This window comes from Bufo gargarizans, chromosome 10, assembly GCF_014858855.1.
Source record: "Bufo gargarizans isolate SCDJY-AF-19 chromosome 10, ASM1485885v1, whole genome shotgun sequence".
Taxonomy (NCBI): domain Eukaryota; kingdom Metazoa; phylum Chordata; class Amphibia; order Anura; family Bufonidae; genus Bufo; species Bufo gargarizans.
In genome coordinates, this window is record NC_058089.1 from 19,351,183 (window position 1) to 19,371,268 (window position 20,086).

The 20,086-nt window shown below is 46.6% G+C and overlaps 2 protein-coding genes across 2 annotated transcripts; both read right to left on the minus strand.

The window, feature by feature from the left end:
* Positions 1–267: 267 nt before the first annotated feature.
* C10H11orf94 (chromosome 10 C11orf94 homolog) lies at positions 268–3,838 on the minus strand. The gene is made up of 3 exons (XM_044270522.1): positions 3,759–3,838; positions 3,609–3,682; positions 268–404 (listed from the first exon to the last, which is right to left on the minus strand). Exons 1-3 carry the CDS (start codon positions 3,836–3,838, stop codon positions 268–270), a joined length of 291 nt encoding a protein of 96 aa, XP_044126457.1.
* Positions 3,839–3,905: 67 nt separating this feature from the next.
* Positions 3,906–18,726, minus strand: PEX16 (peroxisomal biogenesis factor 16). Its single transcript, XM_044270384.1, has 11 exons — positions 18,563–18,726; positions 15,694–15,729; positions 12,481–12,557; positions 12,050–12,183; positions 11,589–11,689; positions 10,546–10,623; positions 10,308–10,457; positions 10,130–10,202; positions 8,613–8,732; positions 6,856–6,920; positions 3,906–6,778 (listed from the first exon to the last, which is right to left on the minus strand). The coding sequence occupies exons 1-11, from the start codon at positions 18,687–18,689 to the stop codon at positions 6,720–6,722; spliced, it is 1,020 nt and encodes a 339-aa protein (XP_044126319.1). The 5' UTR covers positions 18,690–18,726; the 3' UTR covers positions 3,906–6,719.
* Between the last annotated feature and the right edge of the window lie 1,360 nt (positions 18,727–20,086).

Sequence of the window (20,086 nt, forward strand, 5' to 3'; positions counted from 1 at the left end):
ACCCGTCTGAGGTCGTGTGCCCACGTGGCCAAGGAGAGGCCTGTGTCCTCCGGAAAAGAGGCATTCAGCAAGAACCTTCTGGACCTCTAGTTTTTGTCACTGTCATGCTGGGAGTTGTAGTGCCACAACTTTCTGTACAGGTTGGAGACCAATAAATGGTGCCAGTGGCGCCGTCACTTATACATAGCACATGGGTTTATTCCTATATATCCCCAAATACTGCCCCCCAAAAATGAATCCTTCCCGGACCCTCTGAATCCGTCTGCTTTACATGATGTCATCGTAGTAGAGCTCCTCCATGTCTGGACCATCACGTTTGCTTTTTCCCGCCTGTGCTAGCCCTTTTGGCTGCTTACGGGTCACTCGATGGTGAAAGGACGGATGTTTCGGCAGCACCCCGTAATCTAGAGACAAAAAAAATGAATCACAATCTCATGATAAGTTTTAGCACTGGAATTAATGGTCCGCAAGGTGGGAAAAAACGTAATCCACGTGACTGGTACCTGAATATGTCGACAGCAGGGATCAGCAACCTCCGACACTCCAGCTGTTCAGAAACTACAACTCCCAGGAAGCTCCGTTCACTTCTATGGGAGTGAGAAGAAGAGCCGAGCATGTTTGCACGCTGGGAGTTGTAGTTTCACAGCAGCTGGAGTGCCGAAGGTTCATGATCCCTGGTGTACAGAATCCACCTTTAAACATAATTAGGGCGACTTATCATATGTGTCCTCTGTGCAGCCGCCCAGTAGGTGGGGGGAAGCAATGCAAACTTAAAGGGGTATTCCGATTATGTTAAGTTACCCCATATCCAGTGGATAGGGAATAACTACTATCATGAGAATGAGGGCCCCGTACTCCCTGTAGTTCCCCTTAAAAGAACAGAGCGCTTGGTCAGGCATGCATGTGGCCGCTGTATTAAGTAGAGCGCTCTGGGTATGGGGTGCTCCATTCTCATTATCAGTGGGGGTCCCAGCAGTAGGACTCCCACCAATCTAAAAGCTATCCCCTATACTATTCATAGGAGATTACTTAATATAACCGGAATACCCCTTTAAAAAGGACCTGTAACCCCCCCCCCCCCCCCCCCATCATGTCTGCTTTATTACATACTAGAAAATCCCAAAGAAATAACGATTCTGGGGCACCTTGTCTTATAACTGTGTGTCCTGCTGTTACCCTCTGTTATTCCACCTAAATACTTATCAATACATTGACCACTGGGTGTTCCCATTTTCCTTGTCAAATGGGTGTACCCCTAAAAAGTCTGGCATTGTCCACGTGTTTGAGTGTGTAGGGACAAAGCCCAACTGGTAACACCCATTTGCCAATTTTTTAATACATTTCTAGAAGGAATAACAGAGGAAAGACACAACACAAAGAGCTCTAGCATTATTTTACGAAGAATGCAGGTATTTACTAAAATACACCCATCAGAAGAACTGACAGATCCTCTTTAATTTCACGTTACCTGCACCCCCACTAGAGGGAGCTACTGTCTATACACTGAGCACAGTAATTAGGGATGAAACATCCATAGTTGATTTGCATAAAACTTTGTTCTAATACTGTATGGAGCAGTATTAGAATGTATTGTCTCCGATGAGTCGAAGTTATTGCTTCGCGGTGTCTCGTGAGACTTCGGGTGATAACTTCATAAATTAATTTGTACTGTAATAAAACATTTCCAGAACTTGTTTGGGAAATGGTTTTTTACAGTACAAATTAATTTATGACGTTATCACCCGAAGTCTCACGAGACTTAGCGAAGCAATAACTTCGACTCATCGGAGACAATACATTCTAATACTGCTCCGTACAGTATTAGAACAAAGTTTCATCCCTAACACTAATCACTCAGTATAATTTAAATTCTTAAAGTCTGCCTTGTGCAGTTCTTCTGTTATTCTTCTTAGAAATTTAAGCACAACTGGGTGTTACCATTTCCATTGTCAAAGGGGTGCGTCCCTACACAGGTCTCATACTATCAGCACTCACTGGACCTAATCAGAGTACGTAGGGACACTCCCAAAATGGTAACTCCTCAATTTATTTATTTCTAGAAGGAATAACAGAGAAAGGAGGGTGCCAGAGATACGACTCAGATCTATCAAAGCTCTACAGGATATCCTGCAAATATAAAAAAATAATGACCCCTGTGAGCTTCATACAAACAACAGAGTCAAGCAAAACCATAAGCACTTCACGTGCTACCATATGGTGGCCTTATATTACAGAACCGTTCACCCGGAGGAGCAGGGCACAATTTATTTTCCCTGTTGGATTCTGTATAGTGGTACCATATGGATCCATAGACTGCTTGAAGCAGTGGCGCAGTTGTTTGGGGTACAGAGGTTGCACCTTGGCCTTGTAAACTGAGGTGACCCCCAAAGGTCCCTCCGACACTAGTAATGTAAATGGTAGGCGGTGGCTCTTTACAGATTTTGTATTGGGACCACAAGCTTCTACAGTTCTGTAAAAAGCAGTCATGACCCTTTAAAAAGGGCATCTGTCAGCAGATTTTGTACCTATGACACTGGCTGACCTGCTACATGTGCGCTTGGCAGCTGAAGGCATCTGTGTTAGGGCTCATTCAGACGGCCGTATGCTGTCCACAAAATTGATCAGTATTTTTTGCGCATTAGATGCTGTCCCATTCACTTCTATGGGGCCTTTTCTTCCATTGCACGGCTCAGCAAAACAAATGAAACATGTCCTATACCTGTCAGTGAAAATCAGGGAATGGCCCCATTGTAGTCTATGGGTCAGCAAGAAAACGGAATGCAATCCGTTTTTTTGCGGACGTGCTGAACTGTCCGCAAAAAAAACGGATCCGCATTTTTGCGGGCAGCATACGGCCGTCTGAATGAGCCCTTAGGCTCCAGTCACACGTCCGTGGTGTGTTGCGGATCCGCAACACACCCACCCGGCACCCTTACAGAAATGCCTATTCTTGTCCGCAAGCTGCGGACATGTTCTATCCTTTGTGGAGCTGCGGAACCGAAGATCGGGGCCGCGCTCCACAAATGCGGACAGCACACTGTGTGCTGTCCGCATCCATTCCGTCCCCATAGAAAATGAATCGGCCCACACCCGTTCCGCAAAATTGCGGAACGGATGCGGACCCATTTGCGGACGTGTGAATGGAGCCTTAGTCTCCTGTTCATATGTGCCCGCATTGCTGAGAAAAATATATGCAATATGAGCCTCTAGGAGCAACAGGGGCGTTACCATTACACCTAGATGTTCTGCTCACTCTACAATGGCCGCACCCTCTGTACTTTGATTGACAAGACCGGGTGTGATCACGTTTCCACTGCCCGGTCCTGTCAAAGTGCAGAAGGCGCGGCAGTTGCAGAGAGCAGAGCCTCTAGAGAGTAATGATAACGCCCCCATTGCTCCTAGAGGCTCATTTGCGTATATTAAAACCTCATTTTTCTCAGCATATGAACACGGGACCAACACAGATGCCTTCAGCTGCCAAGTGCACATTGTAACAGGTCAGCCAGTGTCATAGGGACAAATCTGCTGACAGCTGCCCTTTAAACGACAGTACAAATTGGGATATCAGGAACAGAAAACTCTAAACATATCCATAAAACCCCCATTACCATCTACAAGTCCAAAGTGTTCCACAGGCATCTCAGCAAGAGCTTCAAAATCCAGGGGGATGTCACGACGAGCTCTGCAATCAGAGAGATCAGCATGGTGACATCCACAGTACCTGGGTATTCTGCCACCTCCTTACATACGGTGCACACCTGGGTGGAGCCGGACGACACGTGACGGTTTCTAGAAGAAGGACTAGGCCCGCCAGCGAGAGCACACGACTTCCAGCCATGGCGAGGGAAAGTATAGAACCTCTTACATCACAATGAGTCATGTGACCAGGGGAGACAATAGACGGATCAGATATATATTTTTTTATTGCTAATTGGAGAAAAGTGACTAAACTTTATTTTACTATCATCGCATTGATTAATTTAATAAAGGACTTCACTGTACAAGTCACAGCCACACGTACAGCAGAATTTGCAAAATCTTTGAAGGAAAATAACACTTTTCAATCATTTTATGTTTAAACTTACAAAAGAAAAATTTAAAATTAAAAGAACTTTGCTTTTCTTATCTGGTACAGGTTTAAAGTCACACACAAGTTTCTCTATTCACATCCAAAGTTTCTTAAATAGGTTTTCCAGTCTCAGTAGTGATGGCCCATCATCAATATCAGATCGGTGGGGGAGGAGAGCTCAGCAATTTTGAGATCCTCAGCATCCACCCCCCCCCCCCCCTTCTTAAGGTTTCCTGCAGAGAGCACTGTAGAAACCGGGGGACAACTGAGGCCGAATTATACCAACGATTCACATAACCAGTCACGAAGCAAGACATTGCCCCCTAATTATCAGATCCATCTCTCCGCCCATCAAGGGAGCCTTTACTTACTGTTGGGGTCATATAGATACAGTAGAGTATCAGCAGAATTCTGAACGCAGCTCTGGATGTAAATTACAGCATCATGTAACATAAATCGGCAGGAAATAACCATTGAGGCTATAGGCTCCAAGGTGTAATATCATGGAGACAGCCTATGTAACCGCTATCGGACCCATGCGTGGAGGTGTCAGGCTGAGGGTCCATGCTCTGCGTCATCTTGGTAGAGAAGATGTTTGATGGGCAGAGTCAGTTGAACCCACTGACCAAACAACTATTCAATGTGCATGGGGGGGGCCTTTCTGACGCTGCCGGTAAGGATTGTATTACACATGACGATTTTTCAGCAGATGTTTGCTAACGAGCGTTCATAGTAAGGCTCGTTAGCGATCATCTGGCAGTCTAATACTGCCACCAATTGCCCGATGAACGAGCAAACTCTCGCTCATTGGGCGATCCAAATCTTTTGTCAGGTTAACAAATCATCGTTTGTAGGCGGCAGATCATGGCGTCTAATTGCAGTCTGCTGCCGGCAAACAATTATTCAGTATAGGGGAAGAGCGATGGCATAACGACCGATCCTCCCCTTACCGTGGAGGAGGTCGCTGCATGCAACAGCAGCGGTCTCCTCCACTAGCAAGCAGATGATTGCTGAGAAGGAACGCTTCCTTCCCGACAATCGCCTGTTTAACCGGGCTGTCTAATACACCCTTAAGGGAGACCGTCACTGCCATAGCGACTGTCCCCTCTCCCGTCCAGGACACATTGGAGGGGCTGGAGAGATAGCCGATAGCTAGGCTTTCTAATATGTAAGACAACATGGTACATGTGCATAGCAGATCTCAGGAATGTCTGATTAAAGGTTTTATGTAGAATCGGCATACTGATGGCCTTTCCTTAGCACAAGTCGGGGGTCCGCAACCTCCAGAACACCAGCTGTTGTGAAACTATAACCCCCAGCATGCTCCATTTCACTTCTGTGAGAGTTTGAAGAACCGCTGAGCAAGCGTGCATGCTAGAAGTTGTAGTTTCAAGAGGTCAGAGGCTGCGGATCCCTGGCATAAGTCATCAATTAGATCAGTGGGGATCCGACTCCTGGCCCCCTTGCCGATCAGTAAGGGGCATGTGAATGTAGCTCTCAGCTCCTCCGATGAGTAAGCAATTACCAGGAACAGTTTGTTCCCAATAATTGGCAGCTCAGTCGATCTGTGTAAAGTTGGTATTATGGGGTGGCCGGGCATAGGCTCCTATTCACCTTGTCAGAGCCTACTTGAAATGTGTGGTCCTAGGGCCACATGCATGTCATCACTGGGGCCACTGATTGGCTGGCAGCAGTGACACGTATGGAGACAGCACACTTCAAGTCCATAGGGGATCTGAAGCAGCGGAGCCTGGAGCCGCATGGTTTGGGAGGCTCTATCAAGGTGAGTATTTTATTATTAATTATTTTTTTCAGTCTACCATTTTTTATAGATCGCAGATAACCCATTAAAAAAAAAAAAATTATACAAAATGAAAGTGGCTGATGACATTAGAAAAACATGGCTGCTTTCTTCCATGGGCTGTGAACTGAACGGGGTTGCAATACCAGATCCAGCATTTGGACACACGTGACACTTTCTGGAAGCAACCCCCATGCTTTTCTAATCTCTTACAAGCCCTTTAATAATGGAAATGATGGAAGTATCCCAGAATCCAGTGTCCACAATTCTCCCAGGGTCTCTCTCATATCCTAGACAGTCGTAGGAAACATCACAGTTTAAGGCCTCCTGCACACAAACGTGTGCTCTCCCGTGGCTGTATTGCGGACCCATTCACTTCAATGGGTCCGCAAATCCGGGAGACGCGGAATGGAACCCTACGGAAGCACTACGGAGTGCTTCCATGGGGTTTCATCCCGTACTTCCGTTCCGCAAAAAGATAGAACATGTCCTATCTTTTTGCAGAACGGCCAGATCGCAGACTCATTAAAGAGAATGGGTCTGGGTCTGCGATCCGCTGCTGTGTTCGTGCATTGCAAGTGAATGGGTCCGCGATCCTCTGTGGTGTTTGTGCATTGCGGCCTGCGATTTGTGGGCCGCAGCACGACCATGGGGCCCACACGTTCATGTGCAGGAGGCCTAAGAAATATAGTCACAGTTTATTATTGGAAAATCCAGATTTCATGTCCCAAATCATCCCTTCTGAGCCGTGATGGTGCCATATTGACATGCTGGTAACACAGTATACTCTGTAATCCTAGTGTCCTGACCGAGGAGCAACGAAGAGTCCAGATGAACCCCAAAAGTCCTTCAACCCCAGTTGTAGAAGTAAATCTTCTGCCACACAGGTAGGTAGTCCATCAGAGGCCCTTCATAGAGACAAGCAGGTTAGAATACAGAACGCCACGAGCACTCAGCCACAGCCATTATACACTGAGTCACTTACGTGCCACCAGTCCGAGCCCTGGGACGTAGTCTCCCAAGAGACGTAGGAGGAGGAGCAGGCGAATTCTGCAAATACACCAAAATATTTTACAATATATCAAAAGATTTTTTTCCCCCCCCAATATTAAAGCAATCTGAAAGGTTTGTTCATCCTTACATGTTTTCTGCATATTGCATGCTGACCAATGGGCAACCATTTAAAGGAAACCTGTTAAACCAATGCCTTGTAAGGCTAGCTTAGCTCAATGTAATGCTGCCGTTCCGTTGCTTCATTCTGGAGAATAAGCACGTTTAATTCATATGCAAATGAGCAGTTAAGTGCACAGAGGGCGGGACCAAGCCACTCCATGCACCTTGATCCTCTTGCTTCCTCTGCCAGCCCCTCCCTCACCTTGATTGATAGGGCCAGGTTCCTGCATAGTCATATCACCTGGCCCTGTCAATCAAGAAGGAGAGGGAGGGGCTGGCAGAGGAAGCAGGAGGAGCAAGGGTGCATAGATTTTCCTTGTGTCCACCCTTAGTGCACTTAAGGCAATGGAGAACTTTTTTTTTTGTATTTTACTCATTTTGGGCTAGAAATTCTTTAAATCCAGTCACCTGACAGCTCATGTGTAGCTCTCATCTCTGTTCTTCCAGCCTCATAAACACTCGTTATAGCTTAATTCTTATTAAACTGATAAGAATATGGCTTAAATAAGTGTTTAGGAGATCAGAGATAAGAGCTACATGAGCTGTCAGGTGACTGGATTCAAAGAAAACAGACTGTGACAGCTTGCAAACAGACTAATTTTAACCCTTATATCTCAGAAATGACTGAACATTTAAACCAAATGAAAAAAGGTTTAGGCTAAAATGAGGAAAATGCAATAAAAAAAAAGTCCCCAAAAGGTGTCCATAGCCTTTAACGGCTCATTTACATATGGATTAAAAGTACTTTAAAGGGGTATTCCCATCACATACAATGGGTGCATATCGCTAGGATATGCCCTTTTTGTCTGAAAGGTGTGGGTCCCACCTACAATGAGAACAGAGCGAGGAGAGCTGTGGCTGGAGGACGCCGGATTTCCCGGGGTCCGTCCAGCACCAATCGCTGCTCCCATAGAAGTGAATAGGAGCGCACCGCGCACGCTTGTTCCCTGCTCCCATTCACTTCTATGGGGCAGACTGGAAATAGCCGAGCCAACGCTCGGCTATTTTCGGCGGCCCCATAGAAATTAATGGAGGGCGGCTGCACATGTGCAGTGCGCCCTCTGTTTATTTCCCCGCTCCGTTCTCATTGAAGAGGTGGGACCCACACCTATCAGACAATGGGGGGCATATCCTAGGGATATGCCCCCATTGTCTGAGATGGCAAAACCCCTTTAAGTGAAAAGTATCATTACATTCAGCTGAGCTAGAACTACAAGGCGTCATGCCTGGTGTAACTGGGAAAGATCCCTTTAATACATGGAGTCAAACCTGTCACTGAAAATTCGCAGCTCTCCACCCTGGCTCATTTTTGACCTCCATAAACCCAAATAGATATTATAGTAATGGTTGTCTTGATCCATGGTCCATCTGGACAGCTTGGCGTCTCATACATTACTGGATAGGGCCATTCCTCTGCTGCTATGCGATCCTACAGCCACGGCGGTGAATATATAACTGGCCATATCGCCAGGGGTCTCAACCTCTCATATTAAAGGGTCCATCTTTAACAAGACAACCCCTTTAGGAATGGAATTAGGATGCCGATATTCATTTCCATTGGATACTCACTCAGTGTAACGATTATAAAAAGGGGAACGAAGCAAGTAATAAATTAAAAGCAGGGTCCTTCTCCTCAGCTCTCCTCGCTCCCTGCGGCTCAGAGGGTGGATGTCACGCAGAACGGACAGGCTGTAAAAGAGGACAAGTAGCCGTGAACTGCAGGGTGAAGGTTTCTGCAACCACATTTGCTCATGTACTCAGAGCCATGTGAAATTATACAGCAACAAAGAGCTGCAACAGGCCTTGAGTATAGAAATGAGAAATGCTGATGGATCAGCCGCCCCTTCACATGCAGCGTTAAGTGCTGCGGTGGAGTCTGATCCACGAGTGAAGCCTGCACAGCTCTCTGTATGTAATCACATCTCAGCTCCGCTACATTACAGTACGTGCGACCCTGTACAGTAGAAGCCAGTCCACAGTTTGTCAGTGCGTAGTGTTGAGCGAACTTTTGTTTTAAGTTGGGCGTCTAAAGTTCGGGTTATCGAAAAATCGCAATAAGGATTCTGCTACCACGGACCATGTCCGTGGTAGCGGAATCCATAACGCGATTCTTCGATAACCCAAACCCAAACCTGTGTTTTATGGGCAGGGGCGTCTTTTAGGGGTCGGTTACAGAAATTAAGCTTCAATCTAAAAAAATGCGCTGTGGAATCTGCGCTATATATATTAGAAATTGTACAGGCGCCATTTTGACCACACATTCTACCGTCAAATACTTAAGTTGAGAATGTTATACATTTAGTTCTTTATGGCATTAATGGCAGCCAAGCTAACCCCGGAGGGGTCCAGAGAGGGGTTCACCCAGCTTTCACTCGCCCTGCCTCTTTCTTCGCAATTGTCCCTACCTTTGTCCCTTTCTCAGCCTCAGATCTCCCCCCACCTCCATCAGCCTCAGATCAGACCATCCCCAACCTCAGATCAGATCAGACCAGACCCCTCTAGCCTCAGATCAGGCAGCCCCCACCCCCAGATCAGCCCCAAATCAGACCTCAGATCAGACATCTAAAATAAAAAATAAAATAAAAAACTTACCTCTCCAGCTCCGGACGGCACTGCCACTTGGCAGAGTCACATACCCTCCCTGGTCATCTTCCCACCACGCTGTACTGTGACCTAACAGTGCACAGCGTCAAGTCCTAGTGCCGGAAGAAGACCAGGGAAGGTGAGTACAGCCAGTGCAGCGCTGTTCTCACCTTCCTGTGCCACCGGCATGCTAATGACCGCTTCCATAATGGAAGTGGTCATTAGCATCTTCTGGCAGGGGGCAACATGAAATGGTCGCACGGGGCCGCAGGTTTCCACCTCTGTCTTAGAGCCTCCCATACTGTAGTGTAGGGATCAGCAACCTTCGGTTCTCCAGCTGCTGGAAACTACAACTCCCAGCATGCAGACTTACTTGGCCGTTTTTGTAGATGACAGACGTGAAAGGAGGACTCTGGGAGTTGCAGTTTCTCAACACCTGAATAGACGAGGTTGCTGATCCCTCCTGTAGAGTCACATTGAAAGTCCAAAATGTGGCTTCTAACCTGGCAATATCCAATCCAGCAGCCATCAACCACGGTTTCCATGATTTCTGACCCCATACGGCCAAGCTCGCCACTAGCAATGGAGAGTTAAGGTGCAATTACATGAGGAAGCAGACTGGCATGTATGAGAACTAGTGAGAAAGTAAAAATGGAAGGGGTCGTCTACAGCAAAGGATACGGTGTGTAACAGGTCTCAGGACGTGAACTGTTTCGGCTATGGTGCCCAGCGTCCCCAGATCTGTAGGTTTCCCATTCTCTTCATTGCGCCCTTCCTTCCTCTGCTCTGAGACCTGCGGGCTTCTCCAAAAGCGATTACGGCCAGAGGGAGCTTTAAAATAAATAAATGGATTAAATGTACAAATAGGAATCACAATGGAGGCTTCAATGGAATGAGTCGGCTTCAAATGAATCCTTACTGTCACTGAGGGACCGCACAGCGCGGCTGGAGCGGCTGCCCACAAAACAGGTGTCTTGCTTTTCATCGCTTTCCTCACCTGAAAGCAAATGAATGCAAGAAAACAGATGAAGCCAGCAGTGTAATGAAAGGGCAGATGCCAACCACTGGCTACATTTGGCACTGGAGACGTGGTGAATGGGTTTGCTCATTGAGACTGTCAGACTAGAAAGGTAGGTGGCAGGTGCTATGCGGTATGATGGACAGTAGATGGCGCCAGAGTGCAGCCCAAAGATACAGGCTAAGGGTACTTTCACACTAGCGTTGTTCTTTTCCGGCATAGAGTTCCGTCCTAGGGGCTCTATACCGGAAAAGAACTGATCAGTTTTATCCCCATGCATTCTGAATGGAGAGTAATCCGTTCAGTTTGCATCAGGATGTCTTCAGTTCAGTCGTTTTGACTGATCAGGCAAAAGAGAAAACCGTAGCATGCTACGGTTTTCTCTCCGGCGACAAAAACTGAAGACATGCCTGAACGCCGGATCCGGCATTTTTTCCCATAGGAATGTATTAGCGCCGGATCCGGCATTCAGAATACCGGAATGCCGGATCCGTCGTTCCGGCATGCGCAGATCGGTAAAAATGAGAAAAATGTACAAGACGGATCCGTCGGTCCGCATGACAAGCGGAGAGACGGATCCGTCCTTGCAATGCATTTGTGAGACGGATCCGCATCCGGATCCGTCTCACAAATGCTTTCAGTCAGCAGCAGATCGGCGGATCCGGCGGCCAGTTCCGACGACGGAACTGCCCGCCGGATCACACTGCCGCAAGTGTTAAAGTAGCCTTAGATAGCCCCATAGAAATAGCTGGAGTGGCACACGCCCCCTGGAGGACGCTGGAGAGCATAGCACTCGTTATTCTGGAGACGGACGAAAATAATTATTGAGAACGATCTCAATGATTTTACAATCTTTGTTTTTGTGTTACTAAAATTCCTTATCTCTATGTGCAATATGACTGCAGAGCTTTTTACGTGTCTGTTTCAATAACATAAAAGCAGACCTGTTTGGTTCGTTACCGCCTCACGGTCTATCGGAGTGACAGGGGGGGAGGTCTGGATACCGGACTTATACCACAGGAGCAGCACAATACGGAGACAGGCCCTAAAGGGAAAAGAGAAAAGTGTGAGAGGGAAAGACATACATTTGTATCTAGGAAGCCTGTGTGACAACCTATAGAGCCGCCATGACACCTTTTAGAGGGACTGCTACCAAGCAGTCCCGATCTGGAGCTAATAAGCCCCTTAAAAAAATAAATTAAATGGGTGACAACTCTCATTGGTGCCTTTATGGTGGCCATATTGGTTGTCACAGCTTCTGCGGAAGTAGATATATATAAATTAATATATAATTTCTAATACTACAGAAGAGAACTGAGACAGGCAGCCATTTTGTGACATTACGGTTTCTTGCTGAAAATAACTCAAGACAAAAAGGCTGCTTGTGGGTGAAGACGATACTCACTTCAGCAGCTGTATAACCAGTATGGCCGCCCATCTTATTTTATCCCCCCATGCACGAGCAGATCCAATTTCTATGAAAACCTCCAGGCTTTCCAAGACTCCCAGCCAGATTTTAAGACGCTGCTGGGCGGCATCCTGTGAAAGATGGAGCAGAGAAAGTCTGATTATTAAAAATGTACCGTAATTTATACGAGAAGAGTAAAAAAAAAAATATATATATATAAAAAACATGTCTGCTTTCTTCCCAAAACGGCGCCACCCTTGTTCGCAGGCCGTCTCTGATACTGCAGCTCAGCTACTTAAAATGGAGCTGAGCTGCAATACCAAATGCAACCTATGGCCCAACGAGGCGCCATTTTTAAAAGAATGCGGCCATGTTTTTCTAAACCTGTGCAATCCCTATGGATTATGGCGCAAGTGATGGATACTTACAGTTGGTGGTGGTTTAAGAAATTCTTTCCTTAGGATCCCGTCATTGAGTATACCCAGGAGACTGGAGGAGGAGTAAACTTTACAGAAAAATAAAGATAAAAAATTATGATCCAAAATGGCTGCACACTTTACAATAAATGAACCCTCAGACGTGGCGCTCACACCGTCGCTTTGGGATGGAGAGTTTGTTGCCTGCACTTTTTGGAATATCTGGTGCCATATTAGGCCTCATGCACACACACGTTGTTTTTGTCCGCATCAGATTGGATCTGGACCGATTCATTCCAATGCAGCCACAAAAGATGCAGACAGCACACCATTCGCTGTCTGCATCCGTGTGTCCGTACTGCGGTCCCACCAAAAAATAGATCATGTCCTATTCTTCTTCGTTTTGCGGACAAGAATAGACATTTGTAATATAGTGCAGGGCCTGCGGAAAGTGGAAAATGCAGGATGCACACGGCTGGTATTGGTGTTTTGCGAATCTGCAAAAAAGCATACAGTCTCATGCATGAGGCCTAAGGCCCCTTTCACACGAGCGAGTATTCCATGCGGGTGCAATGCGTGATGCGAACGCATTGCGCCCGCACGGAATCCGGACCCATTCATTTCAATAGGTCGGTGTACATGAGCGTTGGTTTTCACGTATCACTTGTGCGTTGCGTGAAAATCGCAGCATGTCCTATATTCTGCGATTTCCACGCAACGCTGGCCCCTTAGAAGTGAATGGGGCTGCGTGAAAATTGCATTGCATCCGCAAGCAAGTGCCGATGCGATGCGTTTTTCACGGATGGTTGCTAAGAGATGTTGTTTGTAAACATTCAGTTTTTTATTACGCGCGTGCAAAACGCATTAAATCGCATTGTACCCGCGTGGTAAAAACTGAACACCTGAACGCAGACAAAACTGAATGAACTTGCTTGCAAAAATCGCTAATTTTTCACTGAACGCATCCGCAAAGCATCCGGACCTAATCCGCTCACGCTCGCCTGCAAGGGGCCTAAAGGAAGTTCTGCTTCCAATTGCTGCGGTTTTGCAATGTGAAATCGCCCAAACGCACTTTTTCATAGAAGAAGACGTAAAATTAATGTGCATCAGATGTAAGACACATGGGAGGTTGCCACATATACATATAAATAAATATCGGCAATAGGGGGAAAAGATACATTCGGTTTTCTGTGGTGTTGTTTTTTTGCCCAGATTCGCCACAATGTGTGAGCCCGGCCTTAAGTCATAGCCAACCGGCTATCCAGTAAACTGAGGCTGGATTTACAGGTTGCAGTAAAAATAAAAAATAAAGTAACAAAAAGCACACTAAAAACTATGTAGGACATAGCAACCAATCAGATTCCACCTTTCATTTTTCAAAGGAGCTCTGAGAAATGAAAGGTGAAATCTGATTGGTTGCTATTGGCAACCAAGATAGTTTTCCTTTACACTAGTTTTGACCGCGTTTTTCCTGCAGTTTTATGATGCAGTAATTTCCCAAGCTTTTTTTTTTTTTTTACATGTGTGAATCCATCCAATTGTGTACGAGTCTGAGACAATAAAACGTAGCCTGTGAGCCCCAATGGGGACAAGGACTGATGTGTATGGTGACTATTTCGTTCTATAAGCAGCAGTCAAAGGGGTTGTCTGCCGTCAGCAAATGGCATTTATCCCGTAGAGAAAGTTAATACAAGGCAGTTACTAATGTATTCTGATTGTCCATATTGCCTCCTTTGCTGGCTGGATTCATTTTTCCATCACATTATACACGGCTCTTGTCTTTTCCATGACCACCCTTTAATCCAGCAGCAGTGGCCGTGCTTGCAAACTAGAGGAAAAGAAGTGGCCTATGCGTGTTCCCTCTGTCCTGACCACCAGAGGAGCTGGTGCTTTTTCCTATAGTGTACAAGCACGACCACCGCTGCTGGATTATAGGGTGGTCATAACCATGGAAACGCGTACACAGGCTTTGTTAACTATATGAATAAAACAAAAAAAGAGGCGCACCGTAGGGTAAAAAACGTATATAAGAGATTCGAGATGATACTCCAACTGGAGGCTCACCTTAGGGTGTTGTGCAGAAACATAGGCACAGCACTATTGTAGACGTGTCAGGAATAACTTATTGTTCCCCAGATGTGGTCGGTATGCAGCCACGGATGTGGATCTCCTCAGGTAAGGGTGCCTGGAACCTCACGGGGGATTATTATGCGAATACAAGAACAATCATCCCTCGGCGCAAAAACGGACCGGCCAGTTGGAGTTATTAGTAGTCTTTAAATATTTATTGCTTACAGAAACTCTTCACAATGCGTTTCAGGGGGAAAAAAACTCCCTTTCTTCAGGTGAAATATGGTTACTTCTACACACACACACACACACACACACATCTCAAGCAAAAAGGCTCTTAAAACAAAGGTCAAAGCGGAATTGGGGGGGGGGGTGGAGGCGGTCCCCGAGTTCAGGGGTGATCATAGTAAAATCCCTATAGAAGTACATAAAATCGTTCCCAATTAAATGAATGTGATACTTATAACCAGAAGCATCTTTTATAGAATATAAAATGTAATAGTTTTTAACAGAGTTAGTATTACTAGTAGCGTGGTTTGGCTTTTTTCTTCGGCGGGGGTCACATGACCGCAACTAACGGGTCACGTGCCAGATTTCCACCGGAAGAAGGAGAGTTTTTTGGGGCCGAGGGATGATTCTTCTTGTATTCGCATAACCATGGAAACGAGCGGTGCATAATGTGATAGAAAAATGAATCCAGCCAGTAAAGGAGGCAATATGGACAATCACAATACATTAGTAAGTGCTTTGTATTAACTTTCTCTACGGGATAAATACCATTTTCTGAGGTGACGAGGCCTCTTTCATGAATACATAAACGTAGGGCAGCCATACGCATTCAGTAGCTGTTGGCCGAACGATTGCCATCTCCCCCATACATACTGTACATGTTCGGCTCAGTTCAAGGTGCGCATGTATTCAAAGGGGAAAGCCGATATCAGACACTTCTGGCAGCGGCTTATCTCCTGGGAAAGCAAAACGATCGGACGAATATCGGCCCGATCCTTCTCTTCGCGACATCGTCTGTCAAGGGAGGGTTGGGAGCTCTCCACACAAGAGACTGTTGGCCGAGCCCGCCGCTCTCCGGGGGTTCGGAGGACAATATACTAATGTATATATTACATCTGCACAAACCCAGTATCAAGATGAACTTACCCAGCTCTGACAACTCATGGGAATCTGTAAAGCGTCCTAATAAAAGAAAAAAAAAAATTAAGAAAAAATTAACCATGTCAGTCCCTAGAATTTGGCCGATTTTAGACTGCGCATATTCGGTCAGTGAAACGCTGTCCATTCGACGGCCGGACCAAACATTGCTCATCTGACCAGACCCCACTGAATCACAATGATTGGCTCCAGCCTGATTGTGGTTCTGCTCCCCCTGAGCACCGCATCATAAATCGCTACCATACAGTGAGTTCGGGTCAGCTGAGCCGTGATCGGTCCAGATAAATGCAGCCATCATGCAAAATGTGTTTCATGAGCTGAATGCCAAAGCCTATTTCACACATCAGCGAGTCGCAGACGTGTGCTGTCCGTGTTCTCCATTAACATCACACGTACCCAATGATTTTAATGTGTTTATTTAACACATCAGTGGTTTTACATCGAAAAATCACAGAGACATGCGCTGCTTTGGTCCATCGAAGTCTATGGGTCCGTGAAAACCAACATGGATGACATCAGTGATTTTTATTGACCATTGCTAGGAGATGCTCTGGAAACAGAATTTTCAGCCTGGCAGTGCACACGGGCCAAACCCGGATCCTTCACGGATGACCCACTGACCATCTTGTCACGGATGTTAGGGCTAATACTGGTGTCCTGTACATAATATAGCAAATGGAGTCACCATGGCCCTGTGCTATGGAGCTATAGGTACTTCATGTGCTGTCATATCGTGCCTCACTGCACCACCGCATTACGGATACATTAAGGCTGTAGGGGAGAATGCCTCCATGATACAACATCTGAGCATGCCATGATTTATTTTTCATATCTATGTAAAATCTACAGTATACAGAGGTACTGCTATAGGTGCAGTATTACATCTCAGAGGTTGTAAAGAGCCGTATTACAGCAGTATGCATGAGGCCTGATTAAAATGACTGGGCTTTCCCAGGCCCCTGAGCGGTAAATCTGCACATCTAGGAAGCACTAAAGCAGGGCTGGCCAACCTGCAGCTCTCCAGCTGTTGTAAAACTACAACTCCCACCCTGCCCTGCTGTGGGCTGAGAGCTGTAGGCAGACTGAGCATGCTGGGAGTTGTAGTTTTGCAACAGCTGGAGAGCCACAGGTATAACTGCCTAACCAGATCTGCCGCTCAGGAATCTTGGAAAGTCAGTGACGTTCTTTCCGCAAAGGAACAGCGGCCATATTGGTGGTCACTAGGGTTGCCAACTTTTCAAAAAAATAAAAAATAAAATCGCACCTTTAGGTGCTGTATCAACGCCCACATAGCACCTAGAGGCTTATTAGCATATTGTAAAAGTGTGTTTTTTTAGGAGAACGGCCGCAGGGACAAATGTAAAAAGAACACTATTATGTACTGCTGACATTAGCACATCGCTCATGTCAGTCAGCTACAGAACAGTAATTCTGATGGTAGAAACTCTAAGTCACTATGTCATAATGTAGCTCCCAGTATTAATAATGCCCCCCTCCCCCGAGTAATATTAATGCCTCCACTAGTGCCCTCCCAGAATTAATAATGCCCCCCTCCCCCGAGTAATATTAATGCCTCCACTAGTGCCCTCCCAGTATTAATAATGCCCCCCTTCCCCGAGTAATATTAATGCCTCCACTAGTGCCCTCCCAGAATTAATAATGCCCACCATTAGTGCCTCTAATAATATTGATGCCTCCATTAGTGCCCCCCACAATTAATAACGCCCCCTTCTCCGCTTGTGCAAAAAACCAAAACAAAAACAAAAAAAAGCACTACTTATCCATTTGATCGCGCTGCGGGGAACACTCGCTGCTGACTGGATGCGCAGGAAAGGACCTGCGCTCCAGCGTGATGAGGTTTTGCTGGTTGTGTCCCAAGTCACCAGTGAGTAGCGTTGAGTGAACTTGTGTTTTAAGTTCAGCGTCGGGTTATCGGAGAATCGCGTTATGGATTCTGCTACTATGGACCATAACGGAATTTAGAATCCATAACGCGATTCTTCGATAGCCCAAACCTTAGACGCCGAACTTAAAACACAAGTTCGCTCAACACTATCAGCGAGTGCTCACAGCGGCGCCATCCAGGGGCGTAGCTATAGGGGGTGCAGAGGTAGCAGTCGCTACCGGGCCCAGGAGCCTGAGGGGCCCAGAGACCCTTGTGCCACATAAGACACTGGCATTATAGAAAGTGCATGCTGGTCAAGTTACACCTCTGGCTGGAGGGAAGGGGTTAGGTCAAGAATTTGGCATGAGGGGGTGCCCCTTCAATGTTTGCCTCAGGCAGCAGGAAGGCTATGTGCTCCCCTGCCCATTGCCAACAAGCACTGAGGGACGGGGGCCCAAGCTGAACTCTTGCACTAGGGCCCATGAGCTTTTAGCTAAGCCCCTGGCGCCATCAAATGGATGAGGTAAGTTATACATCTTAACACAAGTGGGGGAGGGGGCAGGAGTTAAAGGCTGTACTGATGAGTGCTCCACAATGGAAGTCACACAGTCCTTATAGGAAAATACCGGCACCAAGTTACCGGCTGGGTGGCAACGCTAGTGGTCACCAAGCTTTACCAGGTTCAGATATAACAAAGGGCTAAGGACCAATATCTGACCAATAGTTGGATTGTATAACAAAAGATCTGTGTGTGTCATTGGTCAGATAATCTGTTGGTGTAATACAGCCCTTGGGGGGGATACATGCAGGATATAGGATGCGTGAATGCGGCAGGGATGAAGGTTCACCTCCATTATCTGCCCCAGATCAGAGCGGCTGAGGTCACGGACATGCAGATCGCTGACACCACGGATGTCACCATGCTTGTGACACATGAGAGCAGCCTGCAGGCGTGAAATGCTAGCCACCTACCTGCAATGAGGTAGGAGAGCATGCGCACAGCCCCCTCCACCTGTGTGGCCCCCGAAGGGTTCTGGACCACAAACTCCTTGTACTTCTGTGTCAGCTCCTGCAGCTTTTCCCAGCAGCGAGCTGCCATCCTGCACACTTCTCTTCCTGGTCAGAGGAACTAAGCAGTCAAAGCCAGCCCTGCGAATGGGAGGAGACAGCAGCTTAACCCCTTGTCACCTGGACATTATTTGTGCACCTCAAACTACTCCAAACTGAATGCAACCGACTGAATTAACCCTTTCACTGACAGCTGTATATGTGTGCACCATTTTCTGGTCATGCAGCCCAAAAAAAAAAAAAAAAAGAGAGAGTGGTTGCCTGCAACTTGCCGCTGTGCAGTTACCTAAAGATACAATTCGACCGCAAGTCGCGTGCGATTTTGTTATTGCAACACCCATTAAGCCAGGTCTAAGCTGCAAAAATATATCAAGTGACTGTAAGACTGTATGACCAAAAACAGCTGTGTTTGAAAAAACTTGCTGATGCATGGCTACTGTAGAGCTGCAGATTGTCGCCAGGGGCAGGCTGGGAACTTAAAGGGGCCCTGAAAAAAAAAAGAACTAAAAGTGGCCCCGTTTTGTAGTCAGGTCCAAACTGATGGAAGGCAGGGCCAACAATACCATGTTGTGGCACATTATGCCATCCCAACAGAGCCAAATACCACAGTCCACCTCAAAATACTGGCGCCATCAGCACAAAATACATCCCCAAAAACTTCCACTGGCTCAGGCGGCCCCCTGGCCATGGGTCCACCGGGACATTTCACTGTAAGGTCTATGGCCAATCCGCCCCTGATTGTCGCTGTTGCATGCAACCTGCTTTACAGTCTATAACAACAAAGTCACATGTAACTTGCAAGCAAAAATTCAATAAAGACCGATTTTTTGGAGCTAGCTCGGGGGTCACAATGCAACCGCACCGACAGTCATTAGGTGTGATGTCACAATGCGACACTGCAATCTTCGTGACGAGTGACACATTGCAAGGGAGTTGCGATCGACTTACATTGAAGTCTATGCTGGCATCTCATATGCTGCCACCAAAAATACAGCAGGTTGTATGTCTTCAACCTGTCGGGCTGTAGTCGCGTTATGTCGCAACGCAACCACATTCACAATTAGTACTTGTCTATGAAGGTTCTCATTTATCCAGGTCATGGTATATCTGTAAAGAATAAATCAAGGCAACTGGATGTACTGTAGATTTCTTGAAAACGTTTCACTCGTTCTTCCAACGAGCTTTCTCAATTCACAATTAGTACTTGCAATGTCCCGATGCAATATTGCGATCTTTATTTCACATGACCATGACGTGGTTGTGTTACGGCAGACATGCTCAACCTGCAGCCCTCCAGCTGTTGCAAAACTACAACTCCCAGCCTGCCTGAACAGCCTACAGCAGGGCATTGTGGGAGTTGTAGTTTTACAACAGCTGGAGGGCCGCAGGTTCAGCATGCCTGTGTTACGGCATGCAACATACAGTAGT

Coding starts and splice junctions, on each gene's coding strand:
- C10H11orf94 (XM_044270522.1), bottom strand. CDS start 3,838: ATGGCTGGAAGTCGTGTGCTCTCGCTGGCGGGCCTAGTCCTTCTTCTA. Junction 3,683..3,758: donor TGTCGTCCGGCTCCACCCAG/GTGTGCACCGTA, acceptor CTCTGATTGCAG/AGCTCGTCGTGACATCCCCC. Junction 405..3,608: donor ACACTTTGGACTTGTAGATG/GTAATGGGGGTT, acceptor TTTTGTCTCTAG/ATTACGGGGTGCTGCCGAAA.
- PEX16 (XM_044270384.1), bottom strand. CDS start 18,689: ATGGCAGCTCGCTGCTGGGAAAAGCTGCAGGAGCTGACACAGAAGTAC. Junction 12,558..15,693: donor CCATGAGTTGTCAGAGCTGG/GTAAGTTCATCT, acceptor TTTTCTGTAAAG/TTTACTCCTCCTCCAGTCTC. Junction 10,203..10,307: donor CCTGAGACCTGTTACACACC/GTATCCTTTGCT, acceptor CTCCATTGCTAG/TGGCGAGCTTGGCCGTATGG.